General features: G+C 47.6%; 1 protein-coding gene across 1 annotated transcript in view; it reads right to left on the bottom strand.

Annotated features, from left to right (window-relative positions):
• Nucleotides 1–11029: 11029 nt before the first annotated feature.
• TNR (tenascin R) overlaps nt 11030–25676 on the bottom strand; it is a 73625-nt gene continuing 58978 nt past the window's right edge. The window contains exons 9-22 of the mRNA XM_056497508.1: nt 24775–24864; nt 24397–24660; nt 23488–23754; nt 23258–23377; nt 22611–22754; nt 21879–21998; nt 21436–21579; nt 20656–20786; nt 19564–19696; nt 16452–16603; nt 15435–15531; nt 14529–14690; nt 12775–12938; nt 11030–12348 (exon numbers count right to left, since the gene is read on the bottom strand). Of these exons, the coding sequence (XP_056353483.1) occupies nt 12229–12348; nt 12775–12938; nt 14529–14690; nt 15435–15531; nt 16452–16603; nt 19564–19696; nt 20656–20786; nt 21436–21579; nt 21879–21998; nt 22611–22754; nt 23258–23377; nt 23488–23754; nt 24397–24660; nt 24775–24864 (2108 nt within the window). The 3' untranslated portion in view covers nt 11030–12228. The remainder of the gene's footprint in view (nt 12349–12774; nt 12939–14528; nt 14691–15434; nt 15532–16451; nt 16604–19563; nt 19697–20655; nt 20787–21435; nt 21580–21878; nt 21999–22610; nt 22755–23257; nt 23378–23487; nt 23755–24396; nt 24661–24774; nt 24865–25676) is intronic.

Genomic DNA, 25676 nt, shown 5'->3' with positions numbered 1-25676 from the left:
GTTCCATTGGGATTGCCCCCCCCCACCCCCGCCACCCTTCACTTGCTACATTCTCTCCCACTTAATTTCGTTATTAACACCGTGGCAGTGATATCCAGGAATTGCTGAATCCTGTCTGCTTTCCAGCCCAGGGCTCTATGGCCTCCACACAGAGTTGTGATGCTGACAGCTGGGCAAGCTGCAGCTACAAAAATGTTCTGCTGGAATTTTTCTGGTCGGATCGAGTCATGCTGGATTGCAAAATCTCTACATTTGCCCTCCTTGCCCTCCATGCTCCGGAGCCAGTGGCTTGGCTTTACTGCTTCAGCCTTGGTGCTGACTTGTTGAGCTGGGTCAGGGCTATCTGACCCTTCAAGGCTCCTGGAGAATAGCCTCGCTGTCCCAGTGCTATGACTTGGTAGCACCAGGAGCTGGGAATAGGAGGGAAGAGGGATAGAGAGGAGGGTGGAGGGATGGAGGTAAGTTGGCTGCCAGCCTCTACTGCCCTACTGCTGCCTTCATCCTCGTGCTAGGGTCAGAGAGGTGCGAGATCATCAGAAATACACATTGTAGCCTACAGCTTGTGCTAAGTGCCTTCTCATAGCCTTGGGGAAGGTGTTTATGTCCTGTGGGAAACACCAAGCAATTTTTCCCTAAAGATTTGCTGCTTAATGCTAGGAACTTTTCCCTTGGTTTTATGCTGCAGGATGAAGATCCCTGGGCTTTGAATCATATGGCTCACTGCATCCCAGCTTCTCATATCCCAGTTTCCCCTATCCTGACTCGTTCCATCCCATCTCTCCATGTCCCAGCTCACCCCATCCTATATCTCCTTTGTTCCCTGACCCTATCCCAGCCCCCTGTATCCTAGCTCACTGCTTCCCAGCTTACCCCCCTCACTGAGCTGCAGCCGTTCCCTCTTTTGTGGGTAACAAATCCACCTATGAAAACATCCTTCCCAGGGCACACAGAAGCCACCTGGCTGCTGACATTCACCTGAGGGCTACCTGACCACTCTACAACACAATGACACCTTTGAACCCCCTGTAATAGGATTGATTAAAACTATTTATTATCAGAGCTCTCTGGGGCTGAGCACATCTGAAAATGTTAGGCTTCAGGGTGCCTGTCCCTGGGCCTGGGAAAGTGAAAGCCCAGCCTGTCCCTGGCACCTGGGATATTTGCTTAATTCGCTGGGCAAACAGCCTTACTGGGGCTCCACACTAATTTAATTTGGCAGAGGCCTTGGCAAGGGAGGAGCTGCTGGCCTTGCACCTTCCCTGGATTTCTGGGCCCCCCCTGAACACAGTGCTATGGCAGCCTCTTGGCTTCAGGCAGGAGTGCTGTGGTGATGTGGCAGAGGTGGTGGACACTGCTAATGCTGATGTCTTGGAATGCTGCTACATGTGAAGGAGAGTCTTGATGCCATCGAGGGTGGCAATGCCATTAAACTGAGCTGCGAAGCATCAGATAAACTTTAAGAAACTTAGAATTAGTGCAAGAATATACAAATATAATCAGTCCCCTGCTCTGTCTAAGCCAGCATCTACCTCCCCATAGTTGACCTGTAAAGGTCCCTTCCAACTCCAACTCAAATTCCATAGTGGTCTATAGGAGATGTTTTGAATTAATCTGAGCAGCATGTGATGCTTGATCCTGTGGATGTCTTCTGCAGCAAGGTGTGCCAAGGCTCCTTCCCATGTGGCATGAAAAAAAGGTACATTTGCACAGATTTTTGTTTGGACTGCAGCATATCTAGGATCCAAGGAATCATGCTTTGCTCCTCAGAAACTTTAATGGGCGAGAGGAAGCCGTGACTCAGCTGCTGATGAATCACTGCAGCTCCAGATTGTTGTCCTGCTTGCTAGTGCCCTTCAAGCACAGGAACTGAGTGAGCCCATGCCAGGCAAGCTCTTGTCACCTCATGGGATGTCAGTCTGAGCCCAGGCCTGCGACCAGCTGGAAATCAAATCCCACCTCCAGCTCCTGTTTTCCATCCATCCTTCCCAAAATCCTTATTTCCATGTGGTATCAAAGCCTTTCCCATGCCAAAAAGTGCCCTGATAACTTCAACTGCCTCCTAAGACTCCCTTAACCCCTAATTTGATTTTGAAAACACATTTCACAGTGAAGATAGAAACACCCTCTTGCTTCCCTCTTGTTTCATTGGATTTGTCTAACTTTGTCACCAGTTTGCCCTGTTACACAGCTGTGGGCTTTACTCCTTCATAACACCCAGCTGGTACCCAGGGTCAGTTTATTTGAGGTTTTCTTGGCATGGTGGGAGTGGTAGAGTGACTGCAGACATCATCACACCTTTCTTTCCCAGCTGCTTCCTCTGCTTTCTGGTGGTGATTTCTATTTGCAGACATTAGTTTGGCTTAAAGTAAGCAATGGAAAACTCTGCTCCCAGAGAAACATTCCTCTCATTTTTCCCCCATGCTTGTGCCTTTTTTCCTCCCTCTCCCACTCCCACAAAAAAAAGCCTGCAGTTTAAACACCAAAAATAACACATGCTCTGGTTGTAGTCTGGATAAAAATAGCAGCTCTTGGTATTTAGCAGCAGCAATGGATTTTCTGGCTTTGGAGGAAAATGAGGAGGAGGGATGGGATGGCATGGTGACCGTGACTCTTGACAAGTGGAGGACAAACACAAAGCTGGTGTTTTGGGATAAGCTGCTTCATCTCCTGCTCTCTCTCGTTTGGTACCAGCTGGGCTCTGTCCCCTCCAGGAAGGGGGAGCTCTGAGGGGAGGTTGGGCTCAGGTGTCCCAGTCCCTCCTTGGGCTGTTTCAGTACTGCCCTTAAGTGTTTGGGCTAGGTCCCATGTAGGCTGTGCTGGGGGCAAATGCTGCTCTTAGGGAAAATGCTCCAAAGCTGGTGAGTTTTTGGGAGTGCCTCATGCCCACCCATCACTTGTGAGGCTTTGCAGCTGGGCTTGCCAAGGTGGGTAAGGATTTGCAGGATCATCCCTCCCTGGTGCTTAGACAAGAAGGATGCTGAGGCAGGGAGTGAGTGGGGTCTGCAGATGTCTCCTCAAATACTGCTAGATGCTTGTGTTGAGAAAACTGTGGTGTAAGGGACCTCTGTGCAGGTGAGGAGGAGGGTGGTATGTGTCTGCTTGGGACAGAGTTCAGTGTTTGGGATGTTTAGAGCTGATTGTTTTGTGCGCATGAGCCTTCAGGAACTCCTTCCTGAGGAAATCCTACAGGCAGCATTGGTGGCAGGCAAGGGGGAGAGGAGACACACCAGGAGGTGGGGAAAGCACCCGGGCTGGGCGAGTCCCGACAGTGTGACGTGGTGCCTTCCCGTTTGAAGCATTCAAGGATCAGCTCTGTGAAAGGCAGGGAAGGAAAATCTGTTGATGAATGGGGGTGCTCCTTCCCCCAGCATGGAAACGGGGTCGCACCAGCATCCAAGGGCTGGATTTTTGGAATGTGTGAACCGGAGGGGGAGTGATACTGGGCACATTCGAGTGCCCCAAAGGACCAGCATATGCCTCCTCCAGCCATCCCTAGGGGTTTCCCATGCTACACAGGTGTTGGGTCTGATTTGCAAAGGTTGATTTTTAGGTGAAAAACCAGTTGTGCCAGCCATCCCCTCTCTCACAGTCCTTCCTTTGGCTCAGCTCCGTGCTGCTGAGGAGCAATCAGTCAGTGGCCATCCCTCAGGGCTGGTTTCCCCCAGAGCCAAACTGAGGTGGGCAGGGAGAGCCAATCCTGCTTTTTAAGATATGCAGATGCCAAATTAGTAGCAGTATTTTTATTGTTTTCATTATTTGTCCCCCGTCCATAAGCCACTCCCATGGGGGAAGCTGTTCTCAGAGATCTGTAGTGAGCTGATGTCCCTTGGCTCAGGATCACATGAGGATTTTGGCTGGGGGTATTGGAGCCATTGGAATGTTCTGTGCTGCCCTTGGGGCGTAGCTCCTGCCTGGGGGTGGGACTATCTGACCTTTGTTCTTCACAGTTCAAAGTCTTCCTGGTCCTCATCTTGTTTGCTACCGGGGGCTCAGTGGGGAGGATGCAGCTGGGTGTCACGGCTAGGGCAGGGCTGCTTGCTGGGAGCTCACCCACCTGCCGGGAGGGAACCGAGAGAGAAATGCAAATTGCGGTGGGTGAAAGAGGGGAAAAAACAACCATGACCTTTCTTCTGGGTGTGTTTTCTCTCCTTTTGCCCTTCTGCAAGGGAGAGCATTTTGATGGGCAAAATCCCCCTCAGATAGGGAGCAGAGGCAGCCTTAGGTTGTGATGGGGAACCAATCCAAGGGGTGAACAGGGAGATGACATCTGGTTTTGGCCTGGCTCGAGTGCAGCCAGAGGGCATTGGACCAGGAGCAGGGACAGACACTGTCTCCAGGAGTGGGGAAACAGAACTGCCCTGATGCTCCTCCAGCCCCATTCCCTCTGCTGATCCTCTTCCAAGTGCCCGTTTCCAACACCTTCTGAAATTCTTAGAGGGAGAATTTCCTACCTTGTCCTATTCCATCTCTTACTTTTAAGGAGGATTTTTCTCGTAACTGTTTGCAGAATTACTTCCTTCAACCCCCTCTTCTGTTGTGACATCAGCAAATGCAGGGGACAGCATGGGGACAAAGGCCTGTTGTAGTGAACAGAGGCAGTTTGTGTCCCCACCCTGTCCTGGTGTGCTCTGCTTTGCTGGTCAGAAGCCACGCCAGGCCCTGGTCCCTGTGGAGGAGCAATGCCAGGGAGATGGCCTGGGTGGGAGCAAGAGGATTAGCCATGCTGCTGGGAGAAACCTGCTACAGGATTGCTGCATCCTTTGATATTCCTACTGATAGCAGAAAGAGTCCAAAAATACTGGGAAGGGAGAGAAGTGCTGCTATAAGAACAAGGGCAGGATGGCACTGACAGAGGGCAGGGTTAGAAGGGATATTGGAAGAAATTCTTCCCTGTGAGCATGGTATGGCCCTGGCACAGGTTGCCCAGAAAAGCTGTGGCTGCCCCATCCATGGAAGTGTCGAAGGCCAGATTGGATGGGGCTTGGAGCAACCTGGTCTAGTGGAAGCAGTCGCTGCTGGTAGAGGGGTTGGAACTAGATGATCTTTCAAGGTCCTTCCCAACCCATTCTAGGATTGATTTTGTGCTTGTTGAAACAAGATGCAAGCAGAAGAATTGCTGGCTATAGTGCAGGGAAGGGGGATAAGCCTGGAGGCTGCTATTCACAGCATTCCTCATCCCAGGGAGAGGGGACACATCAATAAAATTTAAAATCCCTGCATTTAGATTTGATGAAAAGAGATAATTTATAATTTTTTTACACTCTACATAACTAAACATCAGAGCCTATAGCCCCAGGAGTTAAAAATATAAAAATGGAAAAGAGAGTTTTAAAAGGGATGATGAACACATGCCATCTTATGAGAGGAAAATAAACTCTGAGAATGTTGAAGATGGTGCTATAAAAATCACATTTCCTAAGCCATAAAGCAGCTGTGAATCTATGGCACAAAGCTGCCTCTTCATTGACCTGCTCCAGCCTTGCTCTTGGAGGCATTGCCCTTCCTCCTGCTGCACTCTGTGCTCCTAGGCCAGCATTTCCCTTGCATTTTTTTTTTGGCTGAGGCTGCAAGATGTGTTGTTGGGAATGCGTTGCTTGAGCTCTGCGTTTGGAATGGGTGCCCGAGGTCCTTGCTGAGGACCTTTGTACACCCTCCTAATGTTTGCTGTTGGAACAATATTCCTGAGCATCACTCATGCAGAAAGGGGACTTTGGTAAGAGGGCTGTGATGAAATATCTCTGTGTAAAGTGCAGATGGGGGACTGTGGTGGCTGGAAGTGCCTGAAGAGGAAGGGAAGGCATGCTTCTTGGAGCAGCTGGAAATATGAAATTCTACCACATGTAGGACCGTGTCTAGATTATGGTGATGGCTCTGAGCTGTGCAAGGGCAGTGGGGACCAGAGCAATGAGGGTGGTGGGCATATGTGACAGGGCAGAAGCTTGCCAGGGTTTAGTGTGATGGGGCAAAACACTTCCCAGGCTTAAATCAAAACTTGTAGCATTTAGAAAAGGGCTTCTGCCATCCCTCACTCCCATCTGAAACATGGAGTTGGCCTTGACTGTGATGCTGGGAGGTGGTTATGATCCAGAGGGATACTGCAGCTCCCCATGTACCTGCCTTCTCTAGGTACCAACCTCTGAGTGATACATACCTATCTCTTGCTATTGGTTTTTGCAATAGGAAGACATTGTTTCCTTCTGGTGAGCTTTTTGGGGGCCTCTCTGCAAGAAATGGAGGCCCTGGGGGTCTCACTTGACCCCAGATATGCTGAATGGGGAGGTACAGTGAAAGGTGTTGCCCTTGTCTTAGAGACCATAAATGAAACACCCTGGACTGTGTCAACTGCTTGGCCAAGCATGGTGCCACTGGGATACAATCAGAGATAACCCTTCCTCCCCATCCCAAACACATCTCTATCCCTCAGCTCCTCCACGCAACAAGTCTTGCATGAAGGGTCTTCCATGGCACTGACTACCTTTAGACACAAAAAAAAGTTCATTTATTCCAGATGGTTGAGTCCATCAGGCTTCAGGCTTTGCTTTTGGTGTACTAAAGGTCATGGCCAAGGTGGGACATCCCCTCTCTCACAACTTCCTTCTTTTTGTCTCATGAATCCGAGCAAGAAGGAGAAGTTGAGGAGTTGCCACCAAGAAAACTGCCCTGTTTTGTCTCTCTGAAATCAAATTTAGAAAATATTGAAGTGGTCTGGCAGAAGAGCTTCTTTCAAGCTTTCTCATAGTGTCTGGTCATGTGTTGAATGTGAAAACTTTAAACGAAGAGGTTTGGGTAAAGTCTTGCTGTGAAATAAGAGAAGAATTTCAAAATCTTCTGAAGTTCATATTTGTCCTAGAGAGTTTTGCTAATCAGTGCTGGCGTTTTGTTTGGGTTTTTTGTTTGGTTGGGTTTTTTTGGTGTTTTTGTTTTCCACTGGGAGTCTATGCTGCTGGAATGAGTCTTCCAATCTCTTTTTTGGTGGAGTTTCCATCATGTTGGGAATAGATTGCTGTTTAAATCAGGCAAATGGTTTTCACTGGAGATTTTGGGGTTGTTTCCCTTTGCTCCCAAGCATTCATACCACAGCTTTGCTTTCTCTGGCTGCAAATTGCAGAGCCAAGAGCCTCTAGCTCATGAAAGTAGCTAAATTTATTAGCAAAACATCTCATGCTGGGCTGAGGCCAAAGCGCAGCTCCCTGCCTTCCTGTGGTTAACAGACTGACCGTGCTGACCTGGCTTCATGGCCACGTTAGTGCTATTTATTTTAACAGCATAGTTGGGCCAGGGGGCCTTGGGAGTCTCTGGTCTCACCTTCTGCCCAAGGCAGCCCTGGGGTTGGATGAGGTTGCTCAGGGCTTTTTTCATCCTGGTCTTGAACACCTACAAGGATGGAGATAGCACCACCAGCCAAAACTGGGCTGCCCCAAAGCTTCCTCTCACTTTTTTTTTATTACATGACATGTGCTAGATCTATCAGCTGCTCTGTTCCTCCAGGTTTGCATGTGAACCTGTGCTAAGCCCTCCATGCTCCTCCCATGGGATAACAAAAGATCAGGGATAGGGGATGTGTGTCCCTTCTTGGTGTGAGGCTGGGGCTGGAATGTTGCTGGTCTTGGATGCATGAGGACCCTGGTCCCACCCCACTCCCAGACAGGCACACGGCTCACTCCTTCAGTATCTTTTATTAATGTATAGAAAATGCATTAAAAAAAGGAACTATACATAGCCTAAGAGCGGTCAGGACTAAAAATACTGGTTAACAATGGTTAACAAGCGTTGATCCCATTCTCCAAGCTACATTTTCATTACAGGGTGGGGAGGGTTGCTTAATATATTATTTATTTATATTATAGATTTTATTTATGCATTTATTTACTTTCCTCTTCCCCCTCATTTGGTTGCAGTGGTTTGTGTTTGAGTTCATCAGAACCTGTCCAAGGCATTTTGTTGTCTCTGCTCTCCCTTATTTATGATCTGAAACTTTTTTAACATATTAAGAACATTTCCAGGATAACATCTGTACACATGGGGCTGCTTTTTTGTTTGTTTAGCTCTTTGTGTAACCATCCTTCTGAGAAACCACTGACATCTGAAGAATTGCAGGCTGGGTGTTGAAGTGGGTCTAGGTGTCAGGATCTTCCAAGGGAAGGGCCTTTCCCTCCCACTTACCCCAAATTTCCTCTCTGTAGGGGGCAAGGAACTGCCACCACCATCAGGACTTTACGAAAGGGGAAGGTGACCCTGGAGGTGCTGGTGGTCCCCAGGGGACTCTATTATCCCAGGGCACTTGGCTGGCAGAAACAGGGATGGGATTCTTGTTTGGCCCTGGGACAGAGCCCTTTCTTAGTGGGTGTAAGCATGAATTAAAGGGTTTTATTGGGGTGAGAGTTCATTGCTGGCAGTGTTTGGTAAAGTTAAAACTTGTGGGCGTGTCTGGGGGGCACAAGATAGGGGTGTGTGGTGACCCCCGGATGTGATGGTGGGGACGCAGCAGGAGGGCAGCTCCGAGCTGGGATGAAGGTCATGTGCTGGCGTGGAGGTGAGGCACCAGGAGGGTACTTTGGCTCCTGCTGTATTTTGACAGATTGCTCTGAGCCTTTTATAGGCATGGAGACACCACTGGCTGAGCTCTCACCAGCTGCATCACTGGGAATGAAGGTGGCATGAGCTGTGCTTTCCACACCGCACACATCACGTGGGATAAGTGCCCCGTTGGGAAGGAGGCAAGAGTGCATTTAGGCTGGTACTAAACTTTGAGATGCCCACGGTAAAGTAATGCAAAAATAAGGAATTGAAGGAGACTTCTCCCCAACCTCTGTGTGGATATTCTCCTGGTACCTTCCTACCAAAACCCAGCTACCCCTGGGGAGAGACTGGCCTCTCTCTTTGTTGAAATTATTCATTTATAGATGCTATCACTTTATTAAAAGCAGTTTTTCCTTTCAGGACTGTTTTTTTCTTTGGTTATGTTTCAATGCAGTGGGAAGGTGGGCTCAGAGAATGAAAACAGAGGTAAATGAAAATCAGGCAAGGGATGAAAGTCCCTTTGTGTTTCCCTCCAGGATTTTGGGGTTAGAAATAACAGCTGGCTTTGAAAGGCTGCAAGGGTCATGGGCACACGCGGTGTTCTGGTGTGTGAAGGATTTGATGTTCTTCTTCCTACTTCCTGTTACACAAGATGGCATCTCACAGAGATAATGTGGTCTAGGTAACAGCCTCCTGTTCCTTTTTGGGCTCTAGAACAAGCCTGAGCCACACAAACCTAGGATGGCAGTGGAGCCACCAGAGCCCAGTGATAGTTCACATGCTGAAGCCAAAGTTTCTCAGGATGAATACTGCATCAGATCCAGGCTTAGTTTCTGGGAATTCCAGGGCCAAACCTGGTCTAGCTGGAGAATGAACTAGTCCATCCAGTGATGGAGGGTGAGAAGAAACTACTTAATCATGGAGCCGTTCTGTAGCATCAACATTAAGCACAAATTTGCTTGCAATTGCTGGCAGGAGGTTTGTCAAAAAAAAAAAAAAAAAAAAAAAAAAAAAAAAAAAAAAAAAAAAAAAAAAAGTAGAAAAATAACTTTCTGGCAAATTTTATCTTGTTTATGGACAATGTGAACAAGGAATGATGGCCCAAATGACCAGGTCGTCATTGCTAGTTGTGTGCCTGGGCTTGGATTGGGTTATCACCAGGAGAAAACCATGGTGTGTAGAAATCTTCCCTTTAAGAAAGTAATAGTCTTTCACCAATGCCATGGAAAGGCAACATCCTGGTATCACATCAGAGATTAGGGACCAGCACTGATGTATAATAGCACTGAAAGATTGGATATTTTCTCCAAGAGTGTTTTTCATACCTGATTATGCAGTTGGGTCAACTGGGCTGACTCATCCTAGTTACAGGACTTGTACAAGGGATGACAGACATGAGGAGGGAGAGATACATATTAGTAAACCTGTTTAGAGAATAATCAACCTTTTTGAGGATCTTCTTTTGAACCTGCTAGGAAAGCTTGGCAAACTTTGATTTTCTGTTTGAGTCTTACTTTTGAAAAGAGAGGTTTCTTGCCTTTCACTTGACTGTGAATGATAAGTGTGTTTCCACTGACATCTCTTTCTTTCACCTGGGTAGGTAAGAAAACAGCACTATCCACTGCCAGTCTCTGCTGGTGATAACCTCTGCTCCATTATAGCTTGTGTTGGGATATTTCTTCCTATAAATTCTTGATGGTCTGGGGGAAAATTTACTTTGCTGGTCTACTAAACGCCTTCTGAGGCTTCAACCAGTTCCATCTGCTGCTTTTTGTTGGCTTTTGAGTCTTGAAGCAGGGTTGGGTGTTCAGGAGGCGTGACATGCTGCCATCTATGGGAGTGGCTGTGTCCTGTAAGAGATCCCATCATCTGCAGCCTCTGACTCACCTGTTCCTCAACTGGTTGACTTGTTGCCTGATTTGATGCCAAGGGGAAATAAGAAGGAACATCTCATTTACATATGTAAGCTGACCACATGAAGGACTGGGCCCATGTGCCAGTATGTGGTGTGGAAAAGGAGGTTATGTTTCCCGCCTAATGCTCTTCTTCAGCTCTGCAGCCATAGTGAGTAACGTCAGAACATTAAGGAGTGTGACCATGAAAGATACACTGGCCTGAATTATAAGCTTCTGAAAGGATGCCTTTATGTTGCCATCTGAAAGATGTTTTTGAGAGAAAGCAGTTTCAGTGTGATAAAACCAGATAACAGTGTTTAGCATTCATGATGTTCCTTTGGCTGCAAATCCAGTGATGAGCTGCATTGTCTTTGCATGCAGGGACGAGTCCCTTCTTCAAGACCAGGCCAGTGACAATTGATTAAAGTCCTTGGCAGAGGAATGACTTAAGCATGGTGGTCATTTGGGCTATGTGGAGGTGGAGTCAATGACAACAGGGCACACACAGAGCTATCCAAAGGGTCCATATTCCTTGAGACAGGAGAAGTTAAGGATGGGAAGAGCAAACCCATTAATTCTTTCAAGGGCCTTGAAGTGCTCCAAAATCTGAATGGAACCCCTTCCAGGAGGGGAAACTGTTAATTTCCTGTTATAGAGATGGCAATACTGAGGCACTGAGATTTGTGTCCTTGTGATGGCATTGAAGAGAGATGGTGTAGGAGAAGGAAGGAAATGGACATTCCTCAGCTTGCATTTGTCTTCCCTTAGCTGCATTGTCATAATTCCCTGTGTGCGTGGAGGGCCATGAACAGAAGCACCTGAGCTGTGACAACTGTTGGCTTTAGGTTGGGCTGCGATTGTGTGATATCTTTTTATTGCTGCCTCTTCTCTGAAACTGTTTTGTTTGGGACCAGTGACCTGAGAGAGAGAGAGAGCATGATGGAACGTAGAAATAACAGAAAATGGGTCCTAGATTTCAGGACCAGAGTAGGGATTTTTCTCCTAAGTCCTCTAATTTAAGTCCTTTCTTCTCCATCAAGTTCATCATAACCCAGGCAGATGTCATGGACCTGGAGTGGGCCGAGTTCAGCTTGGAGGAATGGATAATGAAGGCTGGGGCTGGTGGAGTAACTCCTATTCCCATACACACGAGCATCACTTTGTGGTGGGACCAGCACATGAGCTACGTACTCTCTGGAGTTTGCCTACATATGCAGATATTTGCCAAGCTCTCCTGTGAAAACTGGGGATGGGATGAGCCTTTTCTCATCCTCACTTAGTCCCTATGTGTCCAGAGCCTGCACACAGGGAAGAGATGGGCCTCTGCCTGCTGTAAAGAGTTGGTGTCTACAGGATGGCATGAAGCTTGGGACCTCCCTGCCAGGAGGGGACAGGGAGCCAGGGAGCAGACAGGCATCCCTGGCCATGACTGGGCTGGAAATGGCCATACAAGGTACCTGTGGGGAAGGTTTCTGCTGTAGGCCCTGTGACAAACATTTCTAACAGGGTTTGCTGGAGATTTCTGTGTCTTTTAAAAAAAATATCAAAAAATCTGTCTCTTTCTCTTTCTTCTTATGTTAAGGGCTAGAGTATTCGGATAGGGAGACTGGAAATTTGGTATTTCTCTGGGATAGATGTAAAGCAATGAGGTCTTTCCTTTTCCATGGCCTTTCCTTGTGTCATGGTTCCCTCCAGCACTTGTGAGGGGCAGGTTGCTATCTCAGACGAGTAGTAATTTTTTTTCCCTTTTCGTATTATAAAATACAAACAAATGACAGAAAAGTTGGTGGGAGGCAAGAGGGGTTCAGCCTGCTCAGAGCTGTAGGGACCGTCGCTTCCTCCCAGAGATGTTACGGTGGTTGTAAGGTCGCATCTTCATTTCCACAAAGGGGATGGAGAACTCGTGACCTTTCCAATGGTACCAGTTAATCCCCTGGCAGGAGGGAGATAAAGGCAGAGGGTAAGGAAAGAACCTAACAAGAAACCAGAGTGGGAGAGGAAGGAAACAAGGTTGATTGCTGTAGAGAAGCCAGAAGCTTGCTATAGCAGGAGCAATCAACTCCTGCTTCTATGGCTTGATTGTTTTTTTGCCACTGCTCAAAGGCTGATCAAATTTCATGTAGGTAATTTTTTTAATCTAACACTACAGTAAATGACTATGGTAGCGTTTGTGAGACAAAAAGTATTAGCATAGTTGGCTTGAAGGTGGCTCCCTTTACTCCAGCTGCTCTGGGGTCATGCCACCAGTCTTGACCCTAGTGCACCACACAGCCCCAGCCCTAACCTAGGATTGCTGACATGTTCCCCTAGAAGAACATGTCAGAAATTCCAGAAGCTTTCAACCCAGCTCTTCCCTTACCTGACTGTGCCGGGATTCTCCATACTTGCCGTTGAGGTTGGTGCGGTGGCAGTTCTTATACCACCATGCCCCTTTGTAGGACATGGCACAGTTGGTCACAGCAACATCATTGTCCCTGTCCTTGGTGGAGAAAGGGCGTCCCTGATGATAGGTGAGGGAGTCTCCTGTAGAAAGAGGTGCCATTAAAGGTGATGGAGTCTGAGTTACCTGGTCTTTTCACAAGGAAATTAGGATATTCGGGTTATGTAGTAACCGTTCCAATTAGTAGCTCGAACAGCTGACAGTCTGGGAATAATGTTAACTGGAATTGTTCACAATTGATTCATCTGAGGTCCTCTGCTGTCCACTCAGGATCATTGCAGACCATAGCAAATCTTAGAGACTTCTTGGCTTTGTCAGATAAAGTGCTTGGATACATGTTTGGATCTGAATTTCAGTGTTTCAGAAAACTAATTCAATCCCAGATTTTAGCATCTCTGATTTCCTGAGGCTTGGCTCTTCTAAATAACTTCAGGATGCTTTCAGTCTCCTTCTTTCCTGTTAGCCAAAGGAAGCTTTTTCTCTTAAAGGAGACCAAACATTCATCTCTTGAACCAAGATGCTTGGCCACCTTTTCTCTCTTCGGATAAGGGGAAGAAGTTTTTGGAAGGTGTGTGATATCGTATTCCACCAAAACTTCTAACCTCATCCTCACTAGATAGTTAGCGAGCTGCATTTGTGTGAAAGAAAAGCTGGAGTAAAATATGGCCAATTGAGTGATATACTTACAGGCGACATTCTAAATATGCTCCTTGGTAATTCCTAAGGACATATGAAGTGGACCCATGGTAGCTGTGTGCAATCCAGCCATGGAGAGACTTACTAGAAAACTTCTTGGCAATGAACCATTTGTTGAACCCTGGCTCCCTTAGCTCAAGGTGGAGCAGAAGCTCCTTGGCTGGATGGCTAGAAGCAGAGTTTGCATGGCAAAGGGGACAGAATCATGTCTGCATGACCCTATTACTGCCTTCTTGGCAATAGGTTGGCTGCCTTGTGCCCTGGGATTTGAGGTTAGAGCAAGTGCTTTGCTGCACACCATAAAGATTCCTGTCATTTCTCTTCCAGTGGCAACTAACTGGTATTGAATAGGGAAATTCCTGCATCTTGGCTATGTTGTGGGATTCCACCTAATACATGGTAGAAGTTTTGTCATAGAGGCTTGCAATGGACATATGTATCCCAGGTGAAGGGGCTAACAGTTGTACCCCTTTTCCCTTCTTCAGGAAGAGACCCCCTCTGCCCTCCCTCTAGCACCTTCTCTTTTCTGGTGTGCAGCTCTAACTCTCTGAATCAACCAAGCAAGCAGGTGTGACAATGTCCTTACAAAACTGGGCAGTGTTTGGCCTTCACGTGAGGAAATGACTCAGAGGATTTCAGACTTTTCCATAGCTGTGGAAAGGCTATAAATACAGCCTCCAGCATGACATCAATAGCCAGCTGTGGCTATTGCCAAGTGAGATGACACCTCTGATGATTGGCCTGGTTATTTGAACAGCAATGTCTCTGATATTAAATATCTTATCCCCAATGGAAAATTCTGTGTCCTTAGTGGGATTTATCTGGTTTACATGATGGACTGCAGGAAGGCAGAAAGGACTATGAGTTTTTGTCCTACTTCTCTAGACAAGTGAAATATCATGCTGGGATTTCCTTTACAGTCTTGGACCAATCAGTCACAGGATTTCCCAAGACCCTTGCTAGCAATGAGGCTGTACCTGAAGTGCCATTGTAGTCTCCAATTCGCAGTTTGTAGAGGCTCCGGGAGTCGCCAACGGAGAACTTGTCGTAGTAGGCGTATGCCGCTTCCTGACCATCCCTCATGTCTATTCGCAGCTCGTAGCGCCCTTGGGATGTGATCTTGTGGATGTTGTCCAAGCCTGTTGAGACAGTGAAACACCCAGTGAGACCTGGTGCCCGCATCCGCTCTACAAACAAACAAGGAAAGCTCAAGGCAAATAAAACAGGAGTGGGAAATGAGAGCAAGGAGAGGAATCAAAAAGCAGCAGCACTTGTGGTGAGCCTGCGTGTCTCCTGGCTTTGCTGGGGTCTGAGCTCTCTGTCCCCACTCAAGCTTCACTTCACTGTGTCTGAGTGGTGGGTTCAAGGCTCAGGTTCACATTTCTTCATGCTGCTGAAACTTGGAACATTCAGCTGTTGAGCCCTGGTGCTATTTATGTTGTTGTTAAGCTCCCATACAAGCCAGAGTGTGTTTATGTTGCAGGTCCCTTTAGCTCATGGTGTAGTTTTGGAGGAGCACACTCAGTTTCAGAGCTGTGCTGTCTCCCATTCACTCCTTTTCTGCTGTCATTGGACAGCTGACTTTCTGGCCACCATTGAAACCTGTAGTCATCCAATAGACAATGATGGGTTTTGATTCATGAAAACTGACAGCATACTCCCCTTCTCTCCTAGAGAGAGCAAACCAGCAGCTGCTGACCTTCACAATGTGCCCTTTTGTGGTGTGCCTCTGCATGAGTTCCAAAGGTGAAGGACAGGGAATGAACAGAAGGAAAACTGTCTGAGGGAGGAATGTGGTGAAGGGCAAGGAGCCAACAGCTGACACAGTGCTCATGGAATTTAGGTTTGATACATCAGTGAAAGGCAACCAGGGAAGGTCATACCCAGCCAAAACTCATCCTCCAAGTTTCCAAAGCCAACCCGATAATCTGCCCATTTCCGGAAGAAATCAGTCAGCCCGTTCTGCCGCCGCTGGAAGACCTGATGTGGAGGAAGACCAGGGGGAAAATCATAAGGATGGAGATGAGAAAGGGCTTTGCCAGGCTTTGGACACACAAGGCAAAGATAATAATTTTTCTTTCCATTGTGCCTTTCAGGTGAGAAAATTGCAATGCCCATCCAGTTGACATTAATTGCAGCCATGCAATTAATTCATGTGCAGGTGGTAGAAACCAAAGAGGTATTAGATAATGTCCAAAGCAAATCAATGGTAGAATAGGAAGGAATTTGCCTTTGAGGTTTCTGCTTTAACTAACACATGGTGCCTCTGGTTTTCTAGTGTGGAATTCTGCTTTGAGCTGGTTATTTCTGTGATATCCAAGGGGATGCTCTGAAGCAGAGTAAGAGGGGAAATTTACTGGCTAAAAATCAGCATTTGAGGAAGCCCATTTTTTTTTTTTGACTATACATCTAGCAGGGTTTTGGATAATGTGTGTAAGTAAGAGTTTGACATGAATAAGATTAAAGCACCATGGCAATATTTACTTATACTGTCAGTCCATCTACACCAAGACAAGCATTATTTGTGATTTTCAAAAGCCAAATAGGAATTTGTTTCCAAAGTTCTCCTATGCAGACTCAATTGGGGTGATGCCTGACACCCTCCTTCTGCAGGCATGTGAATCATTCCCCATGAAAGCTACCAGCCATTAATTTCATTTCTAGAACAATAAATCAGCTTCACTCACAGATTTTGCTCTCCAGAAGCCCTGCAAACATGTCAAATAAATCAAAGGGCATTTCTCCAAGTGTAACTGTTATTATCAGAGCGTGGTCTGTTCCCTGTGGTGTGGGAAATGAAGCGTGTGATGCTGGGCCTGCTGTCATTCCTGTGCTTTGCTGGTAGGGGCTCAGTTACTTTGTGATGGGGACAACATGCAGAAAACCACATGGATACTCACAATCCAGCCACCTCCGTCAGTGGTCATGTCGCAGTACACCGGCACCCGCTGGCTGAGGTCCCCGTTGATGGAGATGGTGTAGACCCCGCTCAGAGTGTCTCCGTTCATCAGGTGCTGGGCACAGTCCTGAGGGTTAGCAAAGACACGTCCTCCTGCAAAATCAAAAAAAAAACCAAAAAAAACCAAAAAACCAAATTCAAGCAAAGAATTTTCCCCATGCCTCAGGCTCCACTCATTACAATCCAGGAAAAGTCAATCTTGGCTTCTGTGTTCCAAGTAATTCCATGAGGCAGTGAGACTTTGCATCTGCCATCAGCCTCAGAGGACTTACTGGAAAAAAAGTGTGCATATATTAATTAATGAATTATTCTTCCATGTGTCTTACATTGGAAAGGTGCATGGTAACATCACAGTGAATGATGAGGGCTGTCACTTCTTGGACCATCTTTCTGCACTGTGTCTGAAATCCTGGGATTTAAGCTGTCACAAGCATATTTAGACAGCTGTGAAAATACCAAAACCTGTTTTCCTCTCAGGATTGCCAGCTCCAGCCAAGTTTTATAACTTTACTCATTCCAGGGGGATTCTCCTGATTCTTCATGCCCTTGGAAATGATGGTGGACTTATGCTGAGCTATTTGTTTCTTGCAAGCTGAGCAGGAACGAGGCTGTGTGAGATGCTAGAGGTAGGTAGCATGGGCTGTTCTACAGGTGTTCTCTAATGAAGAAACATCTTATTTTGTGGTCAGAGTTTAGGAGAGTCTTAGTTATGACAACTACTCTGGCAGTATTGCAATGTCAACTCTGGGAACAACTTTTATTTAAGACTAAAGAGGGAAATACATGTTCTTCTTTGGTGTTGCTATGTATGGATGATGGAATAAATAAGTGCAGAGCTGGCAATGTAGACGTGGTTTTCAAGGACGTCTCTGTAACAAACTGAGAAGGTGTGAGGGACCTTCAGATCTTCTATGCTGTGTGTGTCCATCACAGTTGTGTAGAGCCCCATAGGACAAAGGCACAACACTTGTCTGTTGCTTCCCACTTGGGTGTATTTTCCCTCACCTTGTGACCTGAAGACTTTGAGGTCATTGCTGTGTCCAAATGTTGAAGATCCCCTCTTTTTTCTCCCCATCTTCATGGTCTGTACCACAGTCTGGTTGTTTGTACTTTACAGTGTCCAACAATGAAAACTTCAACAAAAACAACTTTGGGCTCCCCTGAGCTCTGTGGAGATTGCTTGTTTCTTAATTTATATTCATATCTTTAGGAGCCAAGGAGACCTTGAAAGACATTTCAAACCACTATAAATTCTAAATACTGTATCTGTTTCTTCCTTTTGTCTTATCTGCATACAATTCCCCAAGAACCTTATGCAAACATGAAACAAAAGAGGCTGAGCTATTAATATGTCAGAGGGAATAGAAGAACCCCAGAATGTGTACTGTAAGCAGAAGAAAGCAAAACAATTTAAATTAAGCCTGGGTTGCTTTTGTTGTTGTTGTTGTCCTTAAAGACAAGTCCTTGTTCTCTGCAAAGTGCTTTGATACATTGCCAGAATAAACTGAAATGCGGATCTGGAAGCTTTCATGGGGCATGCTGTCCATAGATTGCATTGCCTTGATGATAGCTCCTGGTTGCTTCTGTCTCATCAATATTGGTGCAAGTGGGGAGAAACTGACTTCTTGCTAATGCCTATCTTCATCCTCAAAGCAAGTTAAATGTGTTGGATACTGCATTAGCTGGCAATGGGGAGACTAATGTTTGCTGAGGTCTGACATTTCTCTTTGATGGAAATGGTGTTCTCCTTGCCTGATGTGAGTTTCTGCTACTTTATCCCATCTGAGAAGTCTGACCACCATACAGCTTCATCCCTGACTCCCAAGCAACCTCAAAGATTACATGTATTTTTCTATCACATGCCTGAATTATATTGGCTTTATGCGCATGTGAAAGAGGCAAGAATAACAGTAAAGCCTGTTTTGTAGATGTATTAGAGAAGTAATTTCTATTTTTTTTACATAAAAAGCTTCTGTTATCTCTTAAAAGCAGGTGAAGGGACTTCAGCATAGAACTGAGATGGGGAAGTGTATCCACAGCAGAGTCAAAGAAAACTCTCCTAATGGAACTGGCAGTGCAGATGGGAGGAGTTTTGGTGGACATCATCTTCTCAGTGCTGTTGATGCCCAGGAAAAACATGATTAGATTCAGCCCTGAACAAGGTGCATTCTGTCTCTAAGTGCCCTGGCTAGTCATGCTTTTCAAAGAGGATGAGGAACAATTTGCTTTGCATAATTTCTATTATGAATGGTTGCAGAGGTTGGGAGCAATGGTGACATGCTCATGCAGGCTTCATTATTGGAAGAGTAAGTATTCTGTCTGTGAGGGTCGTGGCGACTTTGGATGTCCACGTTTTGCTTTCAAAAGGAAACCATTCCCATTACTTAGTGCCTTAGTGGACTGTGAATGCTCTAGAATGAGTGGGGAGGAATAATGCAATTAGATTAAATGCTGGGTCTGCTGTCTTTGACTGCACTGGTGGTGGTGGAGGAGATGCACCGGCTTGATATTTCCAGGGATACCCCAATCCTGAAACCTTTCAAGGTCAAATTCAATAGGGCTCTGAGCAACCTGATCAAGTTAAAGATGACCTTGCTGCAGGGGGATTGAACTAGATGACCTTTAAAGATTCTTTCCAACCCAAAGTATTCTATGATTCTTTGATATTTGTGAGCAATCAGATCATGTCTACAGCATGGAGGACACTGGGTCCTCTACCAGGAGCATACCTGTTAATATGTGTTGTTGATTTCAGTGGGTATTTTCTCCACTGTTTATGCTCTTGAGGACATGGGCAAGGCAAAGGGCCTGGTAGACAGCTCCTGGTCTGAAGCTCAAATCCTCCTGCCCTGGGCTGGGTCTTGTGTTTGAATCACAGATCCTTCAGCCATTAATTTTTCGTAGTGAAGCAACACTGTGGGTCATGGCACTGTAAGCATTCATCTATGGAATGCTACCTGAGGAGGGAAAGTCCCTAAGCACAGTCCATTCCTACCAGCATGACACATGGGCCAGCCTCCAGTCATCTGAATGGGTGCAGTGTGCGTCCTCACCTGTGGTGAAGGTGGTGGAGACGAGGCTGCTCCGCATGGCATTTTGGGCAGCTTGCAGGTGCACCGTGTACTCTGTGGTCTCAGAAAGCCCCTCCAGACGGATCCATGTGTCCTCAGCATCCACAATCAGCTCCTGTATATGGGTCCCAGCAGGAGGTAGACACCAAAAGCAACAGATGAGAAAAGTTATGGGGAGCCTAAAAAGCAAGTAGGAGGGAAGGGAAGCCACAAACTACTGTAGCCCTTGGAGCTTGGCTGAGGAGCACTGAATGATTCATTAGACCGCTGGACTGAGTGAATGTGAGATCAGTGAATATAGTCAACATTTTGGAACGGTTTGGGAGAAAGCAACCTGGTTTGGAGACGGATTTAAATATTTGCAGTCTGTGTCCTCCATGTACTGGCTCTGTTGGGACCTGTGTGCCCTTGATACAAGATATGACTGATTGCCCAAGCAGTGCAAGGAATAAAGCTGGCCAAACCTGGTTATCAGACAGTTTTGACTCTGTCAATTTCTGTCATGTTAATTTTTCTGGTTGTTGGCCCAGTGCCACACAGCACTATTGAACCCCTTCTGTAAAGCTATTACCCACTGGCTGCTGCAAGCCAGTCACACCAGCAAAGGAAATCGGACTATTTGCCATGATGTATTTCTGATAGTGTTTTTTGTTGCAGCTCCTCCAGACAGGCAGATGTGGACACACTCATTTAATAATCAAAGACATTGTATTGCAGGATTAATTAGCTGTCTGTGCCTATCTTTCTTTTTGCATTTTTAACACCTCTGCAGAATAATATTCTCCTGCCTCAGCTTGTGTTTCACAAGCTGTGAATTTTCCCTGTTACTCCAAACTTTCCAGGTAACGCCTCTTATGCCCAGACCAGTGGGTGTGCATTTTGTGTAAACATTTTGCCTTGGGCAATCTCTTCTTGTTTTTTCCCATCATCCTGCTTAGCAGGAGGCAGTGTCTTCCCTTCTGGTCTCCCTGAGCCAGTGAACATATTCTTTTGCTTTGTTTGGCTTCTCCCGCTCATTTTACCATGGCTGTATTATTTCCTGACTTAATGAGCCTCTTCTGTATGAGGACTCACCTTGCGGCTGCCATCGGTGGATCTGTAGGTCATGACATAATTCTCGATCTCTCCCACAGGAGGAACCCAGGAGAGCAGGGCACTCCGTCGTGTGACTTCACTGGCTGTCAGATTTGTTGGAGGATCCAAAACTGCAAGAGTGGATAGGGACCCAAGAAAGTGCAGTTTCTCACACACAACCACCTCAGCCTTGCTTCCCAACTCACCTCACTAGGATCCAGTCTTACAACACTGAGCTACAGCCCAAAGCCCATCCTCACTCTCAGGTTCAAGACCTTATTACCAATCCCCAGTCTTGAACAGAGCTCTGCAAACCCTGTACAAGTCCTTCTCTCTACCTGCACGCCACCTTAAGGGTAGCAACTGTTAAATTCATGTGCTATGCAACCTGTCAAGCTGTCTGTGAGCAAAATGGGTTGTCACGTTCTTTTAGACTATAGCCTTGGGCCAGAAAAAGACCTGGTCAAGGGTCTGCTCAGGAAACCACATCCAGGGGATATCACTGAAAGAAATGGATGGATGGATGGATGGATGGATGGATGGATGGATGGATGGATGGATGTTTAAAGAGTAAAAATACTGGTTGATGCATGTTAATTAAAATTCTGTTCTTGTGTTGTGCCCTACACTGGTATTTGGGATTGGTGTTTGTGTCCTTTTGGCATGTGTTACATAGTGCCCACGCTATGTAACAAGAGCTTCAGCTCAGCCTTGCTGGCTGCTTTTCCTGGGGTGGCAGCATGGCTAGGGTTGAGGAGTGAGGGAAGTGATTTTACATACGAGTAGTGAAGTTGGTGGTGATGGTCTGGCTGGTGAGAGGCCCGCTGGTGGCATACATAGCAACTGTGTAGGTGGTACTGGGCAGCAGGTTGGTCAGCTGGTACTGTTGGTTGTCTCCATCCACGAGAATTGTTTCTCCTGGAACTGTAAGCAAAAAAGGAATGAGTTAGAGTAGACATTCAAGGTGGTTCTCCAAAATGTGTCTCTGGATATGACCTCATGAATAAAAGGATTTCTATTCCTGAAACGCTATAAGGTATGGTGCAGCAGCTGAGCTGTAGTAGTGCTGTTCAGTCCGAAGGGTACTCTAATTTTTCCCATAATCCCTATAAAACCCAAGGCAAGGGCTCCTTCCCTACTCCCTCTGTGAAGGACACCCACTGAGCCCTGGGCTTTGGGATGGGAGAGAGGTTGAGGTGAGCTGAAATAGAGCCCTGGTGTACCTGCATGACACGTAAGGATGAGGACATAGCTTTCCACCTCCAACAGCGGCGGGTTCCACTGCAGCAGTGCCTCAGTGGGAGTGATGTTGGTGGCTGTGACCCCTAGGGGGACATCCATCGCTGCATGGGGGGAGAGATCCAGAGAGTCAGAGGCATTAGAAGACTGGACTATAAACTGGAAGGGCTTCTTGTGGCATATCACTCTATGTCCTGCCCTGCTGCCCAGACACATGTGCATGCACAGGAGTTACTGCTGCCCAAGCAGAGATGTCATAGCTTGTGCTACTCTGCTACCTGGGCTGCTCTTCCACTCTTTTCTTGATGCCCAGTCAGGCATGTAAGGGGTTTTCTTTAGGTTTTGATGAGTCTGGGGATAGCAGAAGGTTTTATTCTTGCAGCAGATGCTGTTTGTGACAGGGCTTCTCTAAGAATTATTTCTGGAAATCCCTACTCTGTTTAGGAAAGGTTGTCATGATTGCCCAGCATCACATTTCTGGCTTCCCTGTGAGTGATACACAGGTTTATCACTTTTACCCATGACTACCCATGCATATTTGGGATAAACTTTGATGAGACATATTTCAAAAGCCCACACTGAGCCCTTGTGAGCTCTGCTTATCATCTCCAGCTTGCTCTCAGTCACCTGAGTGTTAGTGCAAGCAGGGATTGCCAGCCCAGGGCTGAACCTGACACTGTTTGATTGGTCCCTTCCCACCAAGAGTTCCTTCCCACCTGTGTATGCAGTGATGGAGGCCAGCTCGCTCTCCTCCCGGCCCCGCACGCTCTTCACCCCGATCTCATACTTGGTGGCAGGCTGCAGGTCCTGAAGGGTGTACTCGGTGGCGTCCCTGGGGATGGCCACACTGTCTGTCCTCCCTGTGAAGATGGAGCCAAGAGCATTGACATCATGGCTGGCCCCATCCCTGGGGCTCAGGAGGGGCTTGGAAGGGAAGTTCCACAAGACACTGGAGGTAACTGGGTTTCGTGCCTGTGGCACACTCCTGTGTGCCCATCACTCTGCTGGCCTGACCTGTTCAGCATGAACAGAACTGGGGCCAAGGGAGATGAGGTAGTCGAAACAGATGAGGGAGATGGGATTTGAGGATTGAGCCCTGAATTTAACCATCTCTGGTGAGGGCACACTGCTGGGTGCCATTCTATGTGCCCTGCTGTGCCAAGCTGGCTGCAGTGGTCCCTTCCCATCCTCATCCCAGAAACCCCATCCTCTGCCCTGTAGCCAATCCCAGTTACTGGTCACTTTGCCCAAGGCACCCACTGCCTGGGTGAGAATAATCTAGTGGCTTGCTTGGGCCAGTGGATGGAGAGAGGGTTGGCAGCTGTGAGCTCAGGGAATGAACAGGAGTGGTCCAGCCTGTTACCTTCAGCAGCACGGTAGGATATTCTATAGTGGTCGAAGGCAGCGATGGGAGCACTCCAGTAGACCATCATGGACTCCTGGGTGACGTTGCCCACCCTGAGGTCTTTTGGTGCATCAATCCCTGGTGAGATGGAGCACAATGAAAAGCTGTGGGAGGCAGGTCCAGTCCCCGTCTCCCTGCCTGCCCTCCCTGGTGATGTCCCGTCCCTGCTGGAGGGTGCCCCATGGTACCTGTTGTGATGGAGCCCATGACAGGCTCAGAGCTGATGGTGCCATGCATGGCCACCAGTGACACCAGGTACTCGGTGGATGGCTGCAAGCCTGTCAGGCTGGTGTGCCTGCAGGTGCCATCGAGTGTGACCTGCTGTGTCTCCTCCTCATCCCGGGGCCTGTAGGTGAGGATGAGGCGGTCTGCTGGTGGGGATGGGTCACTCCATGTGACATTCACACTGGAGGATGTCAGATGGGAGAAGTGTAGCTGTGAGATGGGTCGAACACCTGGAATGTGGAGAAGAGAGATGCAACCCCAACTGTCTGCAGATCCTCCATGTTTTTTCCCCAGTGTTTGTATGGGAAATTCTTAGAAGAGATGGCAAAGCCGAAGATCTGGGCTCTCCATTGATCTGAAACTGTGCTGGGATCAAGAGGCAGAACCAGGAGGGGAAAAATGGCACTTTTCTCAGTTCCACCAGCAAACATCCTGCATCCCAGACCTACACAGTGAGTGATGGAACTGTCCCACTACAGATGGTATGTGTTGTCTGCACTTCATGACTGCAGACTTTTCAGCCAGAGGTCCTTGTGAGGTCCCCCAAGGCTTCATTCCTTCTTCTTATGGGCACACAGGCACCCTGACCATAGAGTACAGCGGAGGGCTGTCTGTTTGTCCCAATTCTGTCTTGTCCTTTTGGGACCCTCCAGCAAAGTAAGTGTGTTCAGTGCTGCTGGCCAAAGGGATTGTGCCAACACATTTGCAGGGCCATCTTCCTTTTGAGGTCAACTGCTCCAGTGTGGACACATTGACCCCAGCTCTCATCCCCATCACCACCTCAAGGGTTTCAGTGCCAGGGACACAGTGGGCTGGCAGAGGTGCCAACAAGGTCTGTGCCCTTGCTCCCATCCCAGCTTATGTTTCTCTACCTGTGAAGGCATCCACAGTGGCCTCCAGGCTCTGCTGCCGTCCCCTCTCAGCGACAATGGAGATGGTGTACTCTGTCCCAGGTTCCAGCTCTGAGAGGGTGAGCTGTGACTCATCCTGAGACACTGTCACTTCAGAGGCCATTCCTGAGGCAGGGGTGAAGGTGATGCGGTAGTGGTCGATGGGACCTGTGGCTTTGGTCCAAGCCAGTGAGATGGACGTCTCAGTGGAGGCTGTCACCAGGAGGTCCCGGGGGCTGTCAAGCTCTGTGGGAGAGGGGTGGTGCAGAGCTTTGTCCCCGTGCATGGATTGTCCTATGGGGGCACCTGAGCCATAGGAGCCAGCTGTGCCTGGAGCAGGCAAGGAGGGGCCAAACTCACCAGTCCTGGCATTCATGGTTGCTGGAACACTCTGTTGGCTGTCCATCACAGCTGAAATCCCGATGCCGTACTCCGTTCCTGGCACCAGATCTGCCAGGGAGTGCAAAGAACATGAAGGGGTTTGAAAGTAGCACTTGGCAGGGTGACCTCAGGGTGTGTGTTTTTCCCATTCCCAGAGGTGGGGGGAGGGGAGGACCCTCCAGACTATCCCTGGGGTTAGCAGCTCTCCCACAGGTCAGCAGTTCCTCTGCACATTGCAGAATAGCTGAGCCTTTTAAAAAAGCCCTGTGGATGCCTTTGGACAGGGAATTTGAATTATTTTAGCTCAGAAACAAGCCATTTTTAAAAGTTGTTGCTGGGATCTGCTGTAATTGCAGGCAGTGAGACAGAAGCTCCTGTGTGTGTGGGCTGAGATGGGAACAATAAAGTAGCTATATTTTCTTTCCAAAGTGATGCAACATCAAATATTGTGACAGGGCTGGTGTTTTAGAGAGAAATGAATTATGCAGAGTGAAGGAAATGCACATTAACTGGGAAAGGTGCAGTCTTTCTGTGAGCTGAATCAAGCCCTGTTCCTTGGGGTGGACATATCCTGAGGTGCCTCTCTAGGAACTTGGGAATTGAGCTCGTCCAGCTCCTTTCCTCTTGCACTGTTTTATCTCCATGGGGTATCTCTTGCCTCTGTCTGTCACCTCTGCTTGGCTACTGGTATCTTTATTTCCCCTTTTCCCAGTGCTTCATGATCTTTCCCACAAAGTTAGAAAAGCCATAAACTCTCCAGCTCAACTTCACCATGCCTTGCCCAGGGGCAGCATCCCCTGGAGCCACCAAAACCTTTCCCAAGAGGTCAGGAGAGAGGGACACTCTCCTCCCATGCTTTTCTCTTACTACAATGCAGTCTT

The sequence above is a fragment of the Oenanthe melanoleuca genome, chromosome 8 (assembly GCF_029582105.1).
Source record: "Oenanthe melanoleuca isolate GR-GAL-2019-014 chromosome 8, OMel1.0, whole genome shotgun sequence".
NCBI classification, from domain to species: Eukaryota; Metazoa; Chordata; class Aves; order Passeriformes; family Muscicapidae; genus Oenanthe; species Oenanthe melanoleuca.
This window is presented reverse-complemented; position numbering and strand designations above follow the sequence as displayed.